Genomic DNA, 20,785 nt, shown 5'->3' on the forward strand with positions numbered 1-20,785 from the left:
TTATTTCCTAGAGAGTTTATATTTGTAACCATATTTTTATCTTTTACAGCAGCTAACATAGTACTTTGTGCATTATTCATGGCCACTGGATATCTGTGAATGAATTTTTGAAATCAGTATGAAAACACTTCAGTAATAACTCAGTGTGTGTTTGTGTGTGTGTGTGTGTGTGTGTGTGTCTGGTGCATAAGCGTGTATAGCAACCTTGACCCAGTACATTGAACTTTCACATGGCAATTTCAGAAGCCCTCTTATTTATTTATTGAACCTAAACAAAATTAAATTAGGTTAAATACCACAATTGAACAATATGTTTTTATAAATAAATCGTGTATCAGTGTTTAGATTTTTCTTAATCCATCTATATGGAAATTTGACTTATAAAAATAATAGGTAAAATAAACATTTTTAAACATATTTAAACATAGTTAATAGAATAGCTCATAGCTTGCTTATTCTAAGTGATACAGTTTGGATCTGTGTCCCTGCCCAAATCTCATGTTGAATCGTAATCCCCAATTTTGGAGGAGGGGCCTGGTGGGAGGTGATTGGATCATGGGGGCAGATTGCCCCCTTGCTGTTCTCGGGATAGTGAGTGAATTCTCATGAGATCTGGTGATTTAAAAGTGTGTAGCACCTCCCCCTTTGCTCTCTTCCTTCTGCTCTGGCCATGTAAGATGTGCCTGCTTCCCTTTTGCCTTCTGCCATGATTATAAGTTTCCTGAGTCCTCCCTAGCCATGCTTTCTGTAGAGCCTGCAGAACGGTGAGCCAATTAAACCTCTTTTCTTCACAAATTACCCAGTCTTTGGGATTTCTTTATAGCAGTGTGAGAACGGACGAATACATGAGGTCTGTAAGACCTAGTTACTTTTCTCTGGATAAAAGGAAATCATTTATTCTAAAGCAGGTGGCTGTTCTGAAAAATGGAAGTTAAGTTTAAAAGTTTCCAGATATGTTAGGCTCAGAGTATGGGCACATAAATGCAGTGATGGACAGAAAACAAATTCCAGAACAGCACAAAGATATGCAGAAGCCTGGAGTCAACCAACTGCTTAGAAGAATACCCAGTTTACTGAAACATTACAACACAGGCATCAGTGAAAATGAAGGCAGATTTCAATTTTCAGAACTAAGAAAGCCAAGAACAAACTGGAATAAAACAGGATAAGCAAACCTCAATCTGTACCAACAAAACTCAATTAAGACAGGAGAAGTCATCCATTGTAAAGCAGCTTTGAGAACAACATTATGCACAAAACAAGCACAAGGTCAAAGAATATATGTACTGGTATCACAAAACAAGGCAAATGAGAATACCAGGCACTAGGTAAGCAGCCAAGGCAGCATCAATGACTAGCAAACCTCAAAAATGAAGCAACTCCTAATACAGCCAAGAAGCTTTTTAAATACTTCCTACTCCTGAATGTAGCCAACATGAACTCCAAGTGAATTACAGTGAGTAGATGGTAAATACATTAATGAAACTATGGGGAAGAAGAACAGCAGTGAGGATAGTATGGTGCACGGTGCTTCTACAGAGGAGGCTGTTTGCTTAGAGAGGTGAAGAGCACACTAAGTGGCTTCAAATGGCAACTCTAAGCTTCAAATAGCAACTCTAAGCTTATTTTACCTCCTCCAGTTAAAATATCCCCATGAACATAAAAGGCATAATAACATTTCCTATCTCATGTTGTTAAAAGAAATGATCTTTATTAATCATTTAGTATATAATAATCATTCAGATATAAACTCTCATTAAACATATTATAGAGTTAACTTGTTAAATCTCAACTGGAGTTTAATATATCTATGGTTAATTTCTGTGGTTAATGTATCTATGGTTAATTTCAATTTTGTCTTCTTCATAGAGTCTGTTAGGATGATGTTTGATCCTCTGAGATCCTAAGTATTTGTTTGCAAGCATCTTGAGATCTGCACAAGGTTAATGCCACAGTATAACTTTGCTGTAACTTACATATAGATATGGCTGTGTACACACATTATTCTGCAAATATAAAAATCACAAACAGATTGACCATCTTGCTGCAAAAATTATTCCATAAAATTATTCTAGTTCCCTTAGGGAAAATTAAATATATATATAGTCCATGTGGTGACTCTTGCATTATTTTATTCAGAGATTTTCTTTCCTAAAATGACTGGTCACATCGTTTTGGTTCCACCAAACCACAAAGCATGAAACCACAGTCTAAGACTCAAACCCTGTGTGGTATGGAATGCTACAAATAAAATCACTGCCAAGCCAACTTTTTGTTTGATGTAGCCAGTCCTCTTTCCTTCCAAATGACTTCACAATCCACTATCCCTTTTTACAAAGGATAAAAATCATTGGTAACTTTCCCTGTTGACCTGAAACGTCCATAATTTAAAACCATGATAATAAGTAATAGGAAAAAGGGCACTCACTATAAGAAGCTAGAACTCAAAAATCGTATTAAATAGGCTTTTCATTATTTTTTTATCTAGTATTGTTGATATGAAGTAATATGCCCACAAAAACAATCTGAAAGCTCAAATAGCTAAATGATATGGATAAAAGCATGCTTTTCTTCGTAAGTCATAAGCTACTTAAATTTATGCCCAATAGTTTTGGAACTCAAATGAACAATTTTATGCACTACTAAGCTTAGTACTTAACTTGTCTCAAGCCCTTTCTTTAAAAAGTTAACTTGAATTGGTGACTTTCACATTAAAATCCCAATGCTTGATCTTACATACTAAGCTGCTATTATATAGGCATTTCCATATGATTTTTCAAGGTTCAAAGAATCAAAATGACCACTTAATTTGTGAAGTTAATATTCATTTACGTGATACATGTTTCATTAAACAGCTTTAGAGGAACAGCAGTAACAGCTGATATGCTGGGTGTACGTTATGACGATGTCTCGTTTATCTTTACAACCAACCAATGAGGTAGGTACCACTTAGATCATTATTTTATAGATGAGGAAAGTTTAGGCAGAAAACCCATTCTCTGTCAGAGTCCACCATTTACTTAACCACTACATAAGTTCTGGGTAAAGTTTTGATTTGATGTATGTTTACCTTTAAACCTAATAGTGATAACTATAATTATCACTACAACTGTGATTTGCATGGTTCTTAGCATTTACATATTACATCTGCTAGAATATGTAACAATAGTGTGATGTGAACAGACAAGGTCTATTCAACCTTTGTTATTCAACAAAACAAGCACAAGGTCAAAGAATATATGTATTAGTATCACAAAACAAGGCAAATGAGAATACCAGGCACTAGGTAAGCAGCCAAGGTAGCATCAGTTACAAGCAAACCTCAAAAGTGAAGCAACTCCTAACATTGTGAGCTACAGTGAGAAAGATCTAACAGCGAATATGGAAATAGTTAATGCATAACAGAAACATGAATGGTACTGACTTTAATACTAAGTTATTTGGCAATTGTGAACAATGGTCAAGGTTACAATAAACAAATAATTTGGCTTATGTTGATGGTCCTGTCAGGACAATTACTAGAATAAAAGTTGAAAAAGCCATTGTTTTAGAAAGGGTCACAGAGAATGAAGATCTTGAGTATAAGTGAAGATAAAACAAAATTCACTTCTGTTCAAGAGATAAAGCATAAATACGAAACATTTGTTAGGTTGTTTCCTAATCCAGTGTAAGCCACCCCAACACAGATAGTGTGAACCCTTATATGGTGTATCACTGGACGGAAGAAGGAATCTGGAAATTCCAGAAGCTAAAAGGGATTTTCAAGAAGGCAGCAAATAAGCAAAGAAGCACGTGCAAAAGATTCTTAAGATTTCTACAAACTAAGGGGACTGAGGGTGCAATTACCTTTTTGCTGGGAAAAATTACTGAGACTGTTTCTCTCTTCCTCTAAAGCTAGACAAGTCTAAAAGAATGTTGAGTAAACATAAAATATCTGTGCAGGAAGGAGGTAGAAGGAGAACTAGAAAATGTTGAGAATTACAATGTTGTACTCAGTATATTTCTTGTAAACAAGAATTCTCTATGTAGTGACCCTCTTTATTTGGGCCTTACATTTCTAAAAGCATTACTGTGCGTTATATCCTGCTTGCTAGTAGATTCAGAGCTACCCTCCACCCAGAGGTTTCAATCTTATTTTCAAGGCATCTCTCTTAATAACCACAGAGTTTAGTCATGGTTCAAACACGTCTTACAGTGTCCTAGACAGATTCTATAGTGGTCTTTGTGGTCATTTCCAGCTTTGTTGATTCTCCCCCAAGGGCGTAATCACCACAAATGCAGAGTGTTCACCAGACAGCTCAGGGGCAAGGGGATCATAAAAGATCCCAGAAAGCAAAAATTTAGCTTACATGAAACAAATATCAAGTTTAGCAGGACATAATTTTCATTTAAAGACTTAAAGCAGTAGAACTAAAATGTTTTGTGTTACTATATTCTAAGAAAAATAAAAAGCATTTTCTTTACAGTTCTAACTTTTGCTTTAAAAAAACAGTCTGGCATGAATATCATCATATACAAGTGAAAATATAGGACTATTGAATGCAATGTCATATTTTATCAGTTCTAAGTGACACAAATGTTAAATTATCTTAAAAATTAAACGCCAGTTTCTATTTCATACAAAGTGAACTCTGTTTTATGTTTGACCACAATGTAAAGAGATTTATTTTTTAAAAGAGACATGAGGTAGACAAAAAAGGGAGGACCAAACTTCTTGAGTAACCTACATACGGTTGTCTTGCATGCACTGTATCTTCATTTTGGGATTGACATTTTTTTTGTCATACTTTATTTTATACACTGAAGAGTAATTGCTATGATTTTTTTTAAGTAAAACACAATCTGATACCTTTGCTGTCATCAATATCTTCAAATTGTGATCTAGGGCCAAAGTATAATTTCTGGCCTCCAGATGCTGATACTTAGAAATTTGGTGGCAGAATGGATGACTCTTGGTAGGGAAACAGCAACTTGAGTTTAAACATCCAGGTTCTGCACCTCCCTAACTCTGTAACCCTGATCAAGTTGCTTAGCCTTTATAAGCCTCAGTTTCCTTATCTATAAAAAGGAGATAATTTTAGGATCTTTCCATATAAAAGTTTTTGACACAGCGAAGGGTACCTAGAAATTGGCCCAGTGTGGTGGCTCATGGCTGTAATCCCAGCACTTTGGGTGGCTGAGGTGGGTGGATCATGAGGTCAGGAGTTCAAGACCAGCCTGGCCAACATGGTGAAACCCCGCCGCTACTAAAAATACAAAAAAATAGCTGGGCATGGTAGCAGGCGCCTGCAATCCCAGCTACTCAGGAAGATGAGGCAGGAGAATTGCTTGAACATGGGGTGCAGAGGTTGCAGTGAGCTGAGATAGCACTACTGCACTCCAGCCTGGGTGACAGAGTGAGACTCCGTATCAAAGAAAAAAGAAAGACATGGGCAAGTACTTCATGTCTAAAACACCAAAAGCAATGGCAACAAAAGCCAAAATTGACAAATGGGATCTAATTAAACTAAAGAACTTCTGCACAGCAAAAGAAACTACCATCAGAGTGAACAGGCAACCTACAAAATGGGAGAAAATTTTCGCAACCTACTCATCTGACAAAGGGCTAACATCCAGAATCTACAATGAACTCAAACAAATTTACAAGAAAAAAACAACCCCATCAAAAAGTGGGCGAAGGACATGAACAGACACTTCTCAAAAGAAGACATTTATGCAGCCAAAAAACACATGAAAAAATGTTCACCATCACTGACCATCAGAGATATGCAAATCAAAACCACAATGAGATACCATCTCACACCAGTTAGAATGGCGATCATTAAAAAGTCAGGAAACAACAGGTGCTGGAGAGGATGTGGAGAAATACGAACACTTTTACACTGTTGGTGGGACCGTAAACTAGTTCAACCATTGTGGAAGTCAGTGTGGCGATTCCTCAGGAATCTGGAACTAGAAATACCATTTGACCCAGCCATCCCATTACTGGGTATATACCCAAAGGACTATAAATCATGCTGCTATAAAGACACATGCACACGTATGTTTATTGCGGCACTATTCACAATAGCAAAGACTTGGAACCAACCCAAATGTCCACCAATGATAGACTGGATTAAGAAAATGTGGCACATATACACCATGGAATACTATGCAGCCATAAAAAATGATGAGTTCATGTCCTTTGTAGGGACATGGATGAAATTGGAAATCATCATTCTCAGTAAACTATCGTAAGAACAAAAAACCAAACACTGCATATTCTCACTCATAGGTGGGAATTGAACAATGAGAACACATGGACACAGGAAGGGGAACATCACACTCTGGGGACTGTTGTGGGGTAGGAGGAGTGGGGAGGGATAGCTTTAGGAGATATACCTAATGCTAAATGACGAGTTGATGGGTGCAGCACACCAGCATGGCACATGTATACATATGTAACTAACCTGCACATTGTGCACATGTACCCTAAAACTTAAAGTATAATAATAATAAAAGAAAAGGAAAAATAAAATAAAATAAAATAAGCATGAAAATTTTCTGACAAAAAAAAAGACAGCACCTAGTAAATGCTAACTACTGTTATTATATTAATCTGAAATGCACCCTCTAATTTTGCCATTCTGATGAATAATTCTACCAAATAATTTCAAGGTTATTAAACATGAAAAATAATAGATAGTTTCAAAACAAATTGGCCTAAAAGATCTGGAGGCTTACAGCCAACATCCAGAGTTATCTTGCCAGTTGCTCTTCCAGCCTCATTGATGGCTACACAGGTATAATCGCCAGCATCCAGATCTTGAGTTTCTTGAATCTTCAAAAGTCCCAAGAGAGGGTCAATAATGAGGAATGTTGAGGGCCTCAACTCAAGATCTCCTAAGTCAAAACAAAGGGGAGAACATTAAACACTAAAGTATTAAAATTGTTTATGCAGTTATTGGTTTAATTTCAAAACTTCCAAATAAAGTTGATTGCAAAGTCTTTAAACACAAGTGTTTGGCACAACATAGACACTTTCTACAGTCTAAAATCCAGACCTGTAATAAACTGTGTATGAATATTTTCTATTTATATCTGTATGTGTAACTAAATAAAAAAGGAGGAGCTCTCTTTGAAGCTACCCTGGGGAACTGGGAAAGCCTGGCAGTCACAACCAAAGCTTAGGTAACAAGGGAGTGGGGAAATGAAAGTTGAAAGGAGGTTTCTACCATCTTTGGGGCAGGATGCATTTGGTTACTCAGTAGATGTTTGAGAGACCAGAGGAATTTTATTTCTGCTAATGACCAGTGCCTTGAATTTCCCAAGAATGACTTTTACTTGAAGGCAGAAGATGCCTCAACAAAGCTATGATTTAGGTTAGGGTTTTCCTTATGCTTCCCCTCCTCCTCCTCCAGGGCATCTCCTTTCCAAAGAATAGAATTAATCAGGATGACCACTATCATAAAAAAGTACATAGTACTGTACATAGTACTGGATGTTTAATGCCAGCTCAGTGCCCACATCTTCTTTGTTTTTGTAAATGGTGACATCAAACATGTCAGGATTTTAAAAACTTCCAGGAATCTTGAGGGCCATTGTTCTTAGAGTTTCATAGTATTCCCAGATGTCAAGCCTGAAAAGGTATTCTCCAAAATGTCATACACCAGCCATCTGACCTTGAACTGAGGACCATGGAAGTAACTGTCTTAGCTTTTAAGAAGCAAACACAACTTAGGAGCTAGTACTAAGATTCTCTAGGAGACCGCAAACAGCAACAGCCAACAGACTCGGGGCAACAAATGGACAATTCTCTTTCTGTTTATATAATTTTCAAAGGCAAGGAGGTCACAAGAGCTCTAAATTTGAGAAAAAAATTACATCAGCAACCAACTGTCAGTGCCTAAAACAAAGTATTTTTCAGCATTCCAATATTTAAAACCTCAATCATGCTTTTAAACTTGCTACTACATACCACGTGAAAATGAGAGCAGTAACTAAAGCTGTGTCGATATGCCTCTGAGAAATTTTTATAAATAAAAGCAGATGATGTTGACATAAACTTTCCTCACACCACAGGAGGATGCAATCTGACCCCACTGTTCATCAAGTATTAAAATGTTTGGACTAAAACGCATTTAGATTTTTGGAATTTACTTTCCTCTTATATTTCTTCTGTAAATGTCAGAGGACATTAACAGGATACAATAAAGACTTTTTTGCTAGTAGCTTTCTATCAAAATAAAAATGTTTAAAGAATAGCAGTCATGAAACAAAATATAAATTGGAAAAAACTAGTTCAATTAAGTTTCTGTTTTAATCACATTTTGATAGATTCTCCTTTCTTGATTTCTACTGAAAAGTTACTCATCAAATTATTGAGAAGCTATAAATACAGAACCTTTCAGATGGAAGTAAAATAGTGATTATTTACTTTTAATATTAGGTAAGACTAGAAGAATGTTATACATAGTAAAATATATAAACTTTGCTGATAATATGTTCTAGGGTTTACAGTCATTGCCATTGAGGAGAGTTCTCTTTTTGCTGCAGTTTAAATTCAATCTGGCCTCTGTGGATATAAAGACTAACGGAGAGATCATTATCTCTGGCATAAGATCTTTTCAAATAATTGATAAGTAAGTAGTTATCAAAAATGTTTGTTTAAAAACTTCTTAACTGTACTCTTAAAAATTAATGGGGACCCTGGTGAATTTTTATGTGGATTATATTTATTTGTACTATATATATATCATTTTAGAAATAAAACTGAGAAATTAAAAACATATGCATTCACTTATTTTTAATAAATGCATGACATTTTAGTATAATGAACATATTATATTTTTAAAATTGTATTTTCAAAACATGAGAAATTTAGTAAGAAGAGTGGCAGTGTTTCACATTTTTGCAAATCTCTATAATCTCTAATGTAGTGTAATACAGGACAGCTGAATGCTCATATTTGCTTCTCCACTGACTCTGTTGGACATTACACATCACATAGCCTCCAGAAACTCCATTATTCACTTTTGAGATAATAAGAATGAAAAAGGCAATATCTTAGTATTATTATGAAAATAATTTTGATCTCATGAATCCCCTGAAAGAATTGTGGGAACCCCTAGAGTCTCCAAACCACATTTTAGGAACAACAGATCTAAATGAATAAATCTAATTTCTTTAATATTTTACCATACATATTCTTTTTATAAGATTTCAGTAGTGTTTTGATTCTCCTTTGAACCCATTTTATGTTGCTCATTTCTAAAAATAAAACATCTAAAATTTCAGAGAGCATTTGTGCTTATGGAATTCCTTTTCTCTGATGGTCTGAATGGAATACACTTTGTTCATTTTTTTCTTTCAAACACCTACTTTATTCAATCAGAATCACCTCAAGGAAGGTATGAGGAAAAAGATATTCTTATGGTGAAGGCAGGAACTCTTCCTTCTCACCCCTATGGTTTCCATAAGGTAGCATTTTCCCAGCCTTCCTGGTGTCTTGTCCTCAGCAGAGATGGGACTGGAAAGCCCACCTGCTCCTAAACCCCTCCATTTTGAGGCCAGCTTGCATTCACAGGAGTTTGTCCCCTAGATTTGCTCTTGGTGGTCCTAACTCTACTCTGTTTATGCATAAATTGTCTGCCTGTAACTTGGGAGGCTTTGTTAGTTGACCTGATCCTGGAGGTCAGGGCAGCTCTGCCTATTATTGATGAACCGAGGGAACACATCTTACAATGTATCAAATGCCCATATTCTATTTCTGTTGGTTCATAACTTGGACAGCAAAATGATATATTATTGAACCCACTGAGCGGTAATATCTATAGTTGAGATAAGAAACAGAGAGTAAATTCTAGAATCTCTCATGTGGTGGGTACCTAGTTCCCTATCTCCTCTTTTAGTTTCCAAGCTATTTGTGGGTTTAAGATGGGCATGAAGACTAATTGATTCAGGAGCACAGTCCCAGTTTGGGGGAATAAAACACTGTGAGACTCTGCTATATACACATATATAGAAGTTGGCATTTCCATTACTTTTTGAATTTTTATTTTCATGATAAACTATTGAATAACATTTAAAATAAAGAAATACTGTCTATAACATATTTTCTTGATATATTTAATTATGATGTAAATTTGAAATTGGTACTGATTTCTTTGGCAATTCAAAAATTTAAGTATTTTAAGAAAGTAAATTTCCGGGGAGGGATAGCATTGGGAGATATACCTAATGCTAGATGATGAGTTGGTGGGTGCAGCGCACCAGCATGGCACATGTATACATACGTAACTTACCTGGACGTTGCGCACATGTACCATAGAGCCTAAAGTATAATAATAATAATAATAATAATAAAAATAAAAAATAAATAAATAAATAAAAATACAAAAAAATAAAAAATAAAAAAAAAAGAAAGTAAAATTAGTTTATGTTAACCAACATAAACCTGATTAAGGAGCAAACTCAGAAATGCTTTCTTATCAGAGAAAACATGAAGACTAAAAATCTTTCAGTATGGAAAACCAGGAAAATGGCATTACTTCCTAGTTTCCACCTTGCTTTTGATTTATATTATTTAAAAATATTTATTTTCTACATAAAGCCTTTCTTTTTCACCTCATGTTCCCTAAGAGTTTGAACTTGAGGTGAATTCCTAATTTTGTGACTATGACATCAACCTGTTGCTATGGAAATGTTTGTGATTTAACAAACAGAATCATAACAATAGTGCTTTGTACTATTTAACACTTTTCATCTGCAGATTTAAAAGTATTTTGCAAACAGCATCTCAATAATCCTAGCAACCTCCCTGTTAGGGTGTTTGCAGGATTTTTTTTCTTTTTCCCGTAATTGGAAGAACTGAAACAGAAGCAGAAGCAGGGCTTTTTACACAGATATCTACTGTCAGCATCTGAGCCTGAACCAGGATCCAAGTGTATTCTCACCAAGGACAAGTGGCATATAACTGTTATTTTATTATGGAATCACAGAGGTGCAATCTTTATGATACAAATATAGAAAGATAATTTCAATAGTTGAGACAAGCATTTACCATGTATGATGTAGCTGACCTATCAATAAATACATTTGTCTTTCAACTATCTGTAAGCTTCAATGTGTATCTTTATTTGGACACTTTATAGAAAGTATTCTTGTGAATCTAGAAAACTTTTAAATAGTGAGAGCCATCATCTCTAAGAAAAGTGAACTAAAATCAGTGGAGCTATTTTAAACGTTAACTGAGTATTCTTGGATAATTTTCTTCAGGAAACAATCCTAAACTAACAAAGAGCATGTTCAGCTGGATTAGCAAAGGCGAAGTTTTCCTGCTTTGATTTTCACAGTCCTGTAATCCATACCAGATGTCAAATCCTGAAATTCAGAGTTGAGAATTGTGAACTATTGTCTCCAGTGAGATCATAAACACATTTTATGGGGCTGCTAAGTCACATACCAAAACAAAGTTTTAACAAATCATTTTTTTAAAAAAGAAAACAAAACTAAGTGAACCAGACATAAACATACTGAAGAAATGTACCTTTGAACCATTTAACTTGAGGTGGAGGAATACCAGAGGTTTTGCATTCCATAACGGTTATATCCCCAAGGGCAACCAAGAGCTCACTCTGAACTACCATCAACTTAGGGGCTTCTGAAAAAAACAAAAATGCAAATAGTCAACATTTAGCACAAGACCAGATGGATTTTGTTTATGTTTACTAAATGAACCAATTAAAAAATCTATCAGAATTTATGTGCTTGTGGCCATTTCAATATTTATAAACCAAAAGAAACTCTTGTAATGCACATGCACATAGGTATATGTGATAAAAAGATCACTTACTAAGGTCAAAGAAATGATATCAGGAAAAAAATAATGACTAAAACAAAAAAATAATTATGGTAAAACAAACTCCAAAAAATTTAGGAAACTAATTGAAAGTTCTTTATGAAAAAGAGTTATATAAGGAAAGAAACATCTTAGAAATCAGAATACATCTTAGAGAAACAATACTAAAAGAACAGAGAGAGGAATAATTCTAAGAAAAATACAGTCAAAAGAGGGATAATGGTAAGACTGACAGCTAAATTAAGACCTGAGGATGATACAACTGTAGATGTTAACATTTTCTACGTCATTTTAAGGATATTCATGTCTAGTTACAGGAAGATATTTGCAGTCCAAGCCTAAAATTTGCATTTACAAAAAGTAGAGTCTCCTGGTTTTGACTCTTTTTTTCCCTGTGATGCTAAATATAGACATTCTCTAAATTTCTGTTCTTCACTCTGCTTCACTTGCTTGCCCAATGGTTCAGTTTACTTAAACATTTTCTCTTAATGAGATATTTTAGGACTTCCTAGCTTCAGCTGAGGTATTTTTAAACAAAGCTAAGTTAACTTCTCACAGATCATGTAATTTCTCTGCTAGAATACCTTCAGTGATTCCTACTGCTTTCAAAATTCCAAAGAGTCTCTTTCAAAAATTATAAATAGGTGCCTAGCTTTTTTTTTTTTAACCTTACCCTCTGTTACACTTCCTCACTTATCACAAGGTACACAGCTTCACTGATAGCCCAAAACACAACAGACTTTTACTCTCCTATCTTCTTTGCCTTTCCTAAAGCTATTTCCTCTTTGTAAAATGCCCTTTGCCACAACCCTTCAAATCCCACTCATTCCTCCAGACTGAGCCTAAATCCTGTCTCCTTTGAGAAATCTTTGCTAATTCCTCAGTCTGAATTAATCTTCCCCTCTGCCAACCTCCCACTGTAGTTACTTGTCTGTCTGCCTTGTTATATTTCTGTATATATCCACCTCCATTATGTAAATTCTTGAAAAGTAAAGGCTACATGACACATGTTTTTAAAATGTTACACTCCAGTCTCCAGCACAGCATTTTGCATGCTGCATCTCTAGAGGTGCTTAGTAAGTTAAAATAAATGTGTTTAATATTATGGCTTCTATGTGAACGAACCAAAATTTGTTTTCACAATGGAAGTAGAATTTGGTTTCAGTCACTTGTTCCGCATTCCCAGCTGCTTTTCCCTCTACACTGTGGTATTCTGTGAACATTTTTAATTCAATTATCTCCAAATCTGAGCCCACTTTCCCTCTAAAGGTGTTCACCATGTGCCTTCTTTATTTGTATAAATGAGACCACTTCTTTCCAGGCTCTTAATTCAATACTTGTGACATTTTGGTTCTCTCCCTCACCTATACCTTCAAGTACAATTCTCTGTCTTTATTATCTCTTTTGAATCCTTTCTTCTCTACTGACAGTTTCATTATCTTACTATGAATGAGACTGAATAAGAATGAATGAAAGGGTGGATTGCTAGCCATTGATTATTCACAATTTATAACCTGGTCTGAGTATATGATTCCATTATCCTTTACTTGACTAAGAAAGACAAAATTAAATAGAAATATTCTATAAAACAATTTTCATGAAGTACGCTTCCAATAAATGTTTAAGTTTGGAGGAGGAAATTGAAGATAAAAAGTAAAAATCGTATTATATACAGTTTTGAATATAAGTAGAAATTATAAAATGGAAGTTAAGCTAGAAAGGAAATAGAATTAATTAATTTAAAAGTAAAATATTGCAGAGAACAGATGAACAGTGAAAAGATAGAACTTTGTGGACAATATGAAATTATTCCATAACCTGGAAGCTTCCTTGATTTCTGTTGACTAATGAAGCTTTTCACTCGATGAACTTTCAACTTAAATTAGTTATAATATTTGCTTCAATCAGTGTGTGAAATGAATAATAAAGTATAATACCATGTATACATTACTAATATTAACTTTTCAAAAAAGTACTTTTGCATTGCTTGATGTGATATTCATCCTATTTTAATTGCCTTTTAAAGTGATTATACTTGCCTATGTATCTGAGAGTAGAACTCTGTTTATCTGTTCCAGCTGAATTACTTGCTAGGCAGCCATAGATCCCTGCATCTTTGGGAGCTGCATTTTTGATAAATAAGGTACCATCTGAGGTCATCCTATACCTATGAATCAAAAACAAGAAGAATATAAAATTGAAGATACGACAATAGTAATATCAAGATAATATAGTGCTTTCCTTTAAAATATTTTCAAATGTTTTAGAGTTATATTTTTGGTGTTGATTGCAGAAATGGTTACCATCATTATTTTATAAGCAGAAACGTAATAATAATAATAATAATAATAATAATATCATGTATCCAATATTGGCTACATGCCAGCCGCTGCTCTAGAAACTTTACATTTATTTTAATCTAAAATTTTCCTAACACCCTAGTGAGTTAAATACTATTAATATCTCTGTTTTACAGGTGAGCAAAGAGGTTACATAACTCACCCAAAGCCAGAGTTAGTAAATGGAAGAACTGGAATTTGCACCCACGCAATCTTGCTCCATGTGGTGAATTGCTATAGTAAACGGTTCTTCAAAATGAAAACCTTAGAAATGTAATGTCTCATGTCACACAGTGAGTCTGTGAGGAGTCTAGGAATAGAATCTGGCTCAACTGGCTGGATCATACCTATGACCTCTTCACTGCCAAACCCAGAGTAATGGAAGCCCCATGGCTGGATACGTTGTTTATATTCCACATGTTTATTATACTCTAGGAGCATGAGTGGTTTCAATGCCTTTAAAAAGCACCCAGTGGAATAAGATACTTCCCACTGTAGTTTGGCAAAAATGGAAGTATTTACAAAGAATGTCTGAACACATTTTAATTAGATTTACTGGTCTGTTCTTGACCTCTCTCTTCTGTTAAATCCAGGACAATGTCTTTAATAGATTTGTTGAAACTATATGTTATTTTACTTCACAGAAAGTTTATTACCCTCATTTCAATTATTCAAGTTAAACTAACTGATTGGTGCTACGTTTGCAACTCAAAGTACTGGGAAGCACTTGGTCCCAGCTATTGAATTCAAGACTCAATAACCTCAAACTTTATAAAGTCATCATTTATATTATTTTTGACATTCATAGCCTGTTTAGAAAATGTAAAGCTAAATATTGTGGTCAAACCTCCCTTAATATTAGGGATTTGGTCATATTAGTTTGGTCCAGAAGTCTCATCAATTTTTCTCACTCAATAAAAACAAAAACATGATACAAACCCAGTACCTGTGTGAACCCACGATAAACACATCATTAATGGTCCAGGCAATCTTTGGTTTGGGATAACCTGTTGCAGAACACATGATGGAGACCTCAGACCCTCCTGTGAAAGACTGATTCTTGGGCATCACAGTGACTTTGGGTGGTTCTGCAAATAAAAATATACATATGTAGAAAAATGCCAATTTATCTTGTTGTTAGAAGCTTCCTATTTTAGCAGATTTGTGGGTTTCTCACCATCACATCTTTATTGCCTTCCTCTATGGATGACCCCCATCACGAATATGGCAGGAAAGAAACCAATGGTAATGAAAACAAGGGAAGTAAACTCTCTTTGAAAGTTAAATGAATTTGATCCCGATGTTATATTTTTGTGTTTCCAGTGCTTACCACGAAGCCCCTTGCTGGCTTGCTTCCACCAGCTGACCTACAGTTTATGCCACTAATCTGACACTTCTCTATAAACCTGTTCCCAGGCAAAGTCTGTAAATAGAGCTTTTGGCTCTTTCTAGACAACGAATGTAGGATTGGAGCCACAGCTTGTCCTGACTATGCTGTCTGCTTTGTTCAACCTGATCTATCTCTTTTTATTTATTTGATCATAACTTTGTTATGGTCAGAAACCATGTACTCATATTATTCCATATTCTATTATATTCTATAGCATTTAACATCCCTTGCATATCATTGCAGTGGCTTGTATATAAAAGACAGTTGAAACTTTTGATGGAATGCAATTTCCTAAACTGTAACCTGGCTCTGAATTGTAATGTCTGCCCGTGCCTCCCAAGATCCTGCTACACTGGTCATTTGACTCATGTCTGTGCATCCACAGGACCTCAACCTAAAAAAAAATCAGTTATTCAATCTTTCTCTTTCATTACACTTCTATGGCAGGAAAAAGACTTGAAAATGGAACACTAAATCAGGAATTTACCATCAAAAAGAAAACAATTCTCTGAGATAATTCTGGGATGTTGATATATTTGTTTTAATAGATTACATGTTTTACATCTATATTACTACACAATAAGAATTAATCTTCAAAGAAGGTACCATCAAAGAGATATTAAGTAGCTCCTAATGTAAATATCTACCAGTTAATAAGGTAAACAAAAGTAAGTTAATTTCCAGTGTTTGAAACAGACAGCTTTCATGAGTATTAACAGAAATAAATAAATTCATTCAATGACATCTGCTTTTTGCATAATTATTATGTGCCAGGCACTGTGCTAACTTGCAGGGACACACAGATGAACCTAACAGGCATGCTGTCTGCTTCCCATTTAATTTGGTTTTTACTATAAATAAAATTGAGAAATTAAGTTAGCCAGTTAGATGTGAATATATTTATGATATATCTTTCCTGTAAGTTAGTCTGCAAATTGTGGCTCAGTTTCACTAAGAAACCACCAGCTTGGGGAATCTCTATACATGTGAAAGAGATACAAATGGTACTGCTGGGCGGCAGCAGCTACACAACTGAAGGAAGCTAATTAGTGCCTAATTGCTAGCAGCCTACAACTGTCCCCATCCCCTTTTTTTCCTGTTTACATTGTGTTTTTCAAATTATGATCGAGTCTTTGAAGTTAATGTTTAAAGGATTTTTTCCGGTCCATGAACTTGGCTGATAGGCTTATTATTCCATGGATTCTTGTTGGTGAGCATAGGGCTAGAGAAATGTGTGAGGTCAAGGGCAGACTGACTATGGCCAGTAAGTTCAGATTGTGATTCCATCTGGAGTCCATCAATTCTGAAATTCTGAAGGACTACACATGCTGTAGGGATGTTGCAGATAATCTTCAGGGGATAAGAGGGAAAAAAATGAACAGTTCCTTCTCTTTGGAATTTATTGAAACACACATTTATTCAGTCCCATCTTCCTAAAATAAAATGCTTCTCGTGTCTAGCTATTGACATGGAATTGCTGCAAAGATTCAAGCAACTCTCAGAATTTTTGTCCAAACTTTGTATCTTCCAATGTAGTCTGCCAGAAATGGCCTGGCATCTCTCCCAGCAAGAATCCCACTGGTAGGCTCCGTAGTTCAGATATCAAAGTAAAAATAAGTCAGTTGCCCAAACCAGGATGCAGAGAGCTAAGAGGTCACTGAGCAAATACAGCCTGGACATAGGGTGCTACTCAGGGTCATGAAATAAGTCTGTGTGCAACACACAGATGGGATGACATCATCCCACAGGAGGTGAGAAATTTACCATTCCCTTAGAATATTCCTGCTGATTGCCAGGCATGGTGGTTCACGCCTGTAATCCCAGCACTTTGGGATTCTGAGGCGGGCAGATCACCTGAGGTCAGGAGTTTGAGACCATCCTGACCAACATGGAGAAACTCTGTCTCTACTAAAAATACAAAAATTAGCCGGGCGTGGTGGTGCATGCCTGTAATCCCGGCTACCTGGGAGGCTGAGGCAGGAGAATCGCTTGAACCTGGGAGGCGGAGGTTGCAGTGAGCCAAGATCACGCCACTGCACTCCAGCCTGGAGAACAAGAGCGAAACTCCGTCTCAAAAAAAAAAAAAAAAAAAAAAAAAAAAAAAAAAAAGAATATTCCTGCTGATAAGATACTTAGAAAGAACATGAACAAATACAGAGGAGCAAAATTAGATTTCTACCAAATAACAGTTGAATGAAAATGGTCAAAATGAAATAGACTTTACTTAATCAGGTTAAATAATGATATAATAGATTTCACTAAGTTATTTCAACTGCTCATTTTTTAATTCCTAGAAAAACCTCCTTATTTTAATGAAGTAGTTTCAATGGAGCAAGAACATGGAATTAAAGAACCACAGTTCAACTCCATCAATGAAGTAACATCATTTGCCAGCTAACAAACTGAGTCTACATCTCTTTATTTGCAATGTAAAACCCCATTCTGTTAGGGGAAAAAAAAATAGTACTAATGTTGGATTTAGAAGTCTGGAGTTCAATTTTAGGCTTTGGAGAGAAGTAATCCATTTTTACTTGAGATTTCCAATCTCATATCACCACCATCATCATTATCACCATTATCATCACCACAACCACCACCATGAGCAACCAACACCATCATCATCAAGAACAACTTGCTTTTGCTAGCCAAAGCAATGGGAACACAGCACTGTATTAGGTGGCAAGGTATTAATTTGCTTTTTATTTAATTATAACAAAAGCAAAATACATGTTTTTGTAATTTCCTATCAATAATTTAGAAGAATTAAATATAAATATAAAATAAAAACCAACACTACTTTAAGAATTGGGTATCTTAATACACTATTAATGGTAAGATTAGCAAAAATGAAGTGTAAGCAGCCATGAAAACAGCCATCTCACTGCCTACAAAGACTAGGGAAGAAAAAGTCTCACCTAACTCTCTTGGAAACTGCCAACATTATCTTCAAGCTCAGGAGACATATTTCCTGTCAGCTGGGTCTGATTTGTTGCTTTTAAGCTTCTGGTAGGAAATTTCTCAGAGAAAATACCTAAGGACTTTTTCTTCAAGGTTATTTAATTACCACCAACAAATTAATTAGATAATGCAAATGATTTAATTACCTAAGCCACAATTAGCAATATTTATCACCACTGGTATATTTAGAGTACTTGGGCAAATTTCTGTGTGTTTTCATTTTTTCAGCCAACAAACATTTACTGAGTACCGACAATGTTTCAGACATTTTATGCCTTCAAAGATTTCATAGACACTATAAAGTATATTATGTAAAATTAGGAACTAAATCTCTTTCTAGTAGTCAGTTCATTGAAATAGGAAAGTGGTGCTTTCCTTCCGTCAGTGCCTATTACATGCCAGGTATCTAACTCTAGACCCATCATTTATTTTCCACAATAATACTATGTAGCAAGTGTTACTGCCATTTTAGAAATAAACTATGGCTCAAAATGATTAAATAATTTGCCCAGTCACTCAAAGGTGGAGCTGGAATTCAAATGCAGACGTTGTTTGCTCCATGGTGTCTGTCTATACCTTAACGGGAAATAATAGTACCTACCTCATAGCGTTATTATGGACTAGCTAGGTTAATATACATAAAACACTTAGAACAATGCCTGGCACGTAGTAGGCATGATGTAACTTTTGCTATTATTAGTAGTATTCCTCTATATAGCAACGTGTGACAAAGAATGACCAAATAAAGTTATAGCATTTAAAATACATCTGTGCATATGTACTATCCAGATAATTACAAATGAAATTTGATCACTACAATCCTCACACTTACATAAGTCATTTAGATTATATACCCTATTTCAGCCTGTACGTGGTGGCTTGTGCTTGTAATCCCAGCATTTTCGGAGGCCAGGGCAGGAGGATCACTTGAACCCAGGAGTTCAAGACCAGTCTGGGTAACAGGGCAAAAACCCGTCTCTACTAAAAATAGAAAAATTAGCCTGGCATGGTGGTGCATGCCTGTAGTCCCAGCTACTACTTGGAAGACTGAGGTGGGAGGATCACCTGGGCCCAGGAGGCAGAGGTTGCAGTGAGCCAAGATTGTATCACTGCACTCCAGTTTGGGTGTGAATGAGACCCTTTCTCAAAAAAAAGATTATATACCCTATTTATAAACAATATTTGTTATATCTTATTAATTCTTCTGAAATCTGAAATATTTCCAGATACTTAAAATTTACTAGAAATTTCAATAAAATAGATAAAATTAGATTTTTTTTCCTCTGTTTTACTGATGGAAAAAGCATGCTACTTACCATGTCACATGGCACATGTTAAAAAGAGTTATCATAATATAATGGGCATGTGGCTATAATATTATTTTCATACTTAGTGAAGTAATTCTCATCATTAAATACTGACTTCATCAACCATCTTGAGAAATATTTCCTTTTTTGTTGCAATATTCTCTCTGGTGACGTGGCCTAATTAATGACAGACATCCACCCTTTCCTGATACCATAGAAGACAAATTAATACTTCTAATATTCATACAGAAAAACATCAAAGAGAAAAGGAGGCTTTGTCTGGCACTTTAATTTCCATGTCACAACATGTGATTATGGAGGAGATGTCAGCTACACACTGAATATGCTCAGATTGAACAAGGGACTCCTGGGTTGATCTCCAGCCTTAAAAATCCTCCTCATAAGGGAACAACTAGTGGAATCAACAGGAAACTATTTCTATTGTCAGATAAACAGGAAAACAATCTTAAACAAAACCTTAAACTCCTACTATATACATAAAAACTTCCCCTTCTCTCCCACACTTATGCAACCTTTACTCAGAAGCAGTATAAGCATTTGAAAATTAAGCAGCCACTGTATCAACTCAACAGTGACGAATTGCTTTAGCCTATTTTGTAAAATTTTTCAAAAGTCATTCATATTTTGTTTCTAAATTGGTGTGAATTAATATAAACAATACTTTAAAAATAACAACTATAAATTTTTCATGAGATAATTACCAGATTTTGTTCTAAAATATGATTTTAAATGCAAGCAGTAATATGCTAGCTTGTGCTGGAACTGGAAAAGAAAGTACTTACATAATGACATTTCTAACTGCTGATGTGATTCAAATAACCCATTGAAGTTAACATGGAAACATGACAGATAAGGGTAATGACCAAGACTTCCCTATAGTGTTTTTGTTACACTGAGGTTTATTCAGCAATTAAGGAATTATATACCTATT

The 20,785-nt window shown here is 35.2% G+C and overlaps 1 protein-coding gene across 4 annotated transcripts in view; it reads right to left on the reverse strand.

Moving 5' to 3' along the window:
- HMCN1 (hemicentin 1) overlaps nt 1–20,785 on the reverse strand; it is a 446,669-nt gene that overhangs the window by 215,771 nt on the left and 210,113 nt on the right. For 3 of the 4 annotated variants that reach the window (XM_024256979.3, XM_002809691.5, XM_024256990.3), the window contains exons 12-15: nt 15,125–15,266; nt 13,879–14,006; nt 11,528–11,641; nt 6,724–6,882 (exon numbers count right to left, since the gene is read on the reverse strand). In XM_024256979.3, coding sequence (XP_024112747.2) covers nt 6,724–6,882; nt 11,528–11,641; nt 13,879–14,006; nt 15,125–15,266 — 543 coding nt within the window. Of the gene's footprint in view, nt 1–6,723; nt 6,883–11,527; nt 11,642–13,878; nt 14,007–15,117; nt 15,267–20,785 lie in introns of all 4 variants that reach the window. The other variant, XM_054550269.2, reaches the window with a different exon arrangement.

The sequence above is a fragment of the Pongo abelii genome, chromosome 1 (assembly GCF_028885655.2).
Source record: "Pongo abelii isolate AG06213 chromosome 1, NHGRI_mPonAbe1-v2.0_pri, whole genome shotgun sequence".
Classification (NCBI taxonomy): Eukaryota; Metazoa; Chordata; class Mammalia; order Primates; family Hominidae; genus Pongo; species Pongo abelii.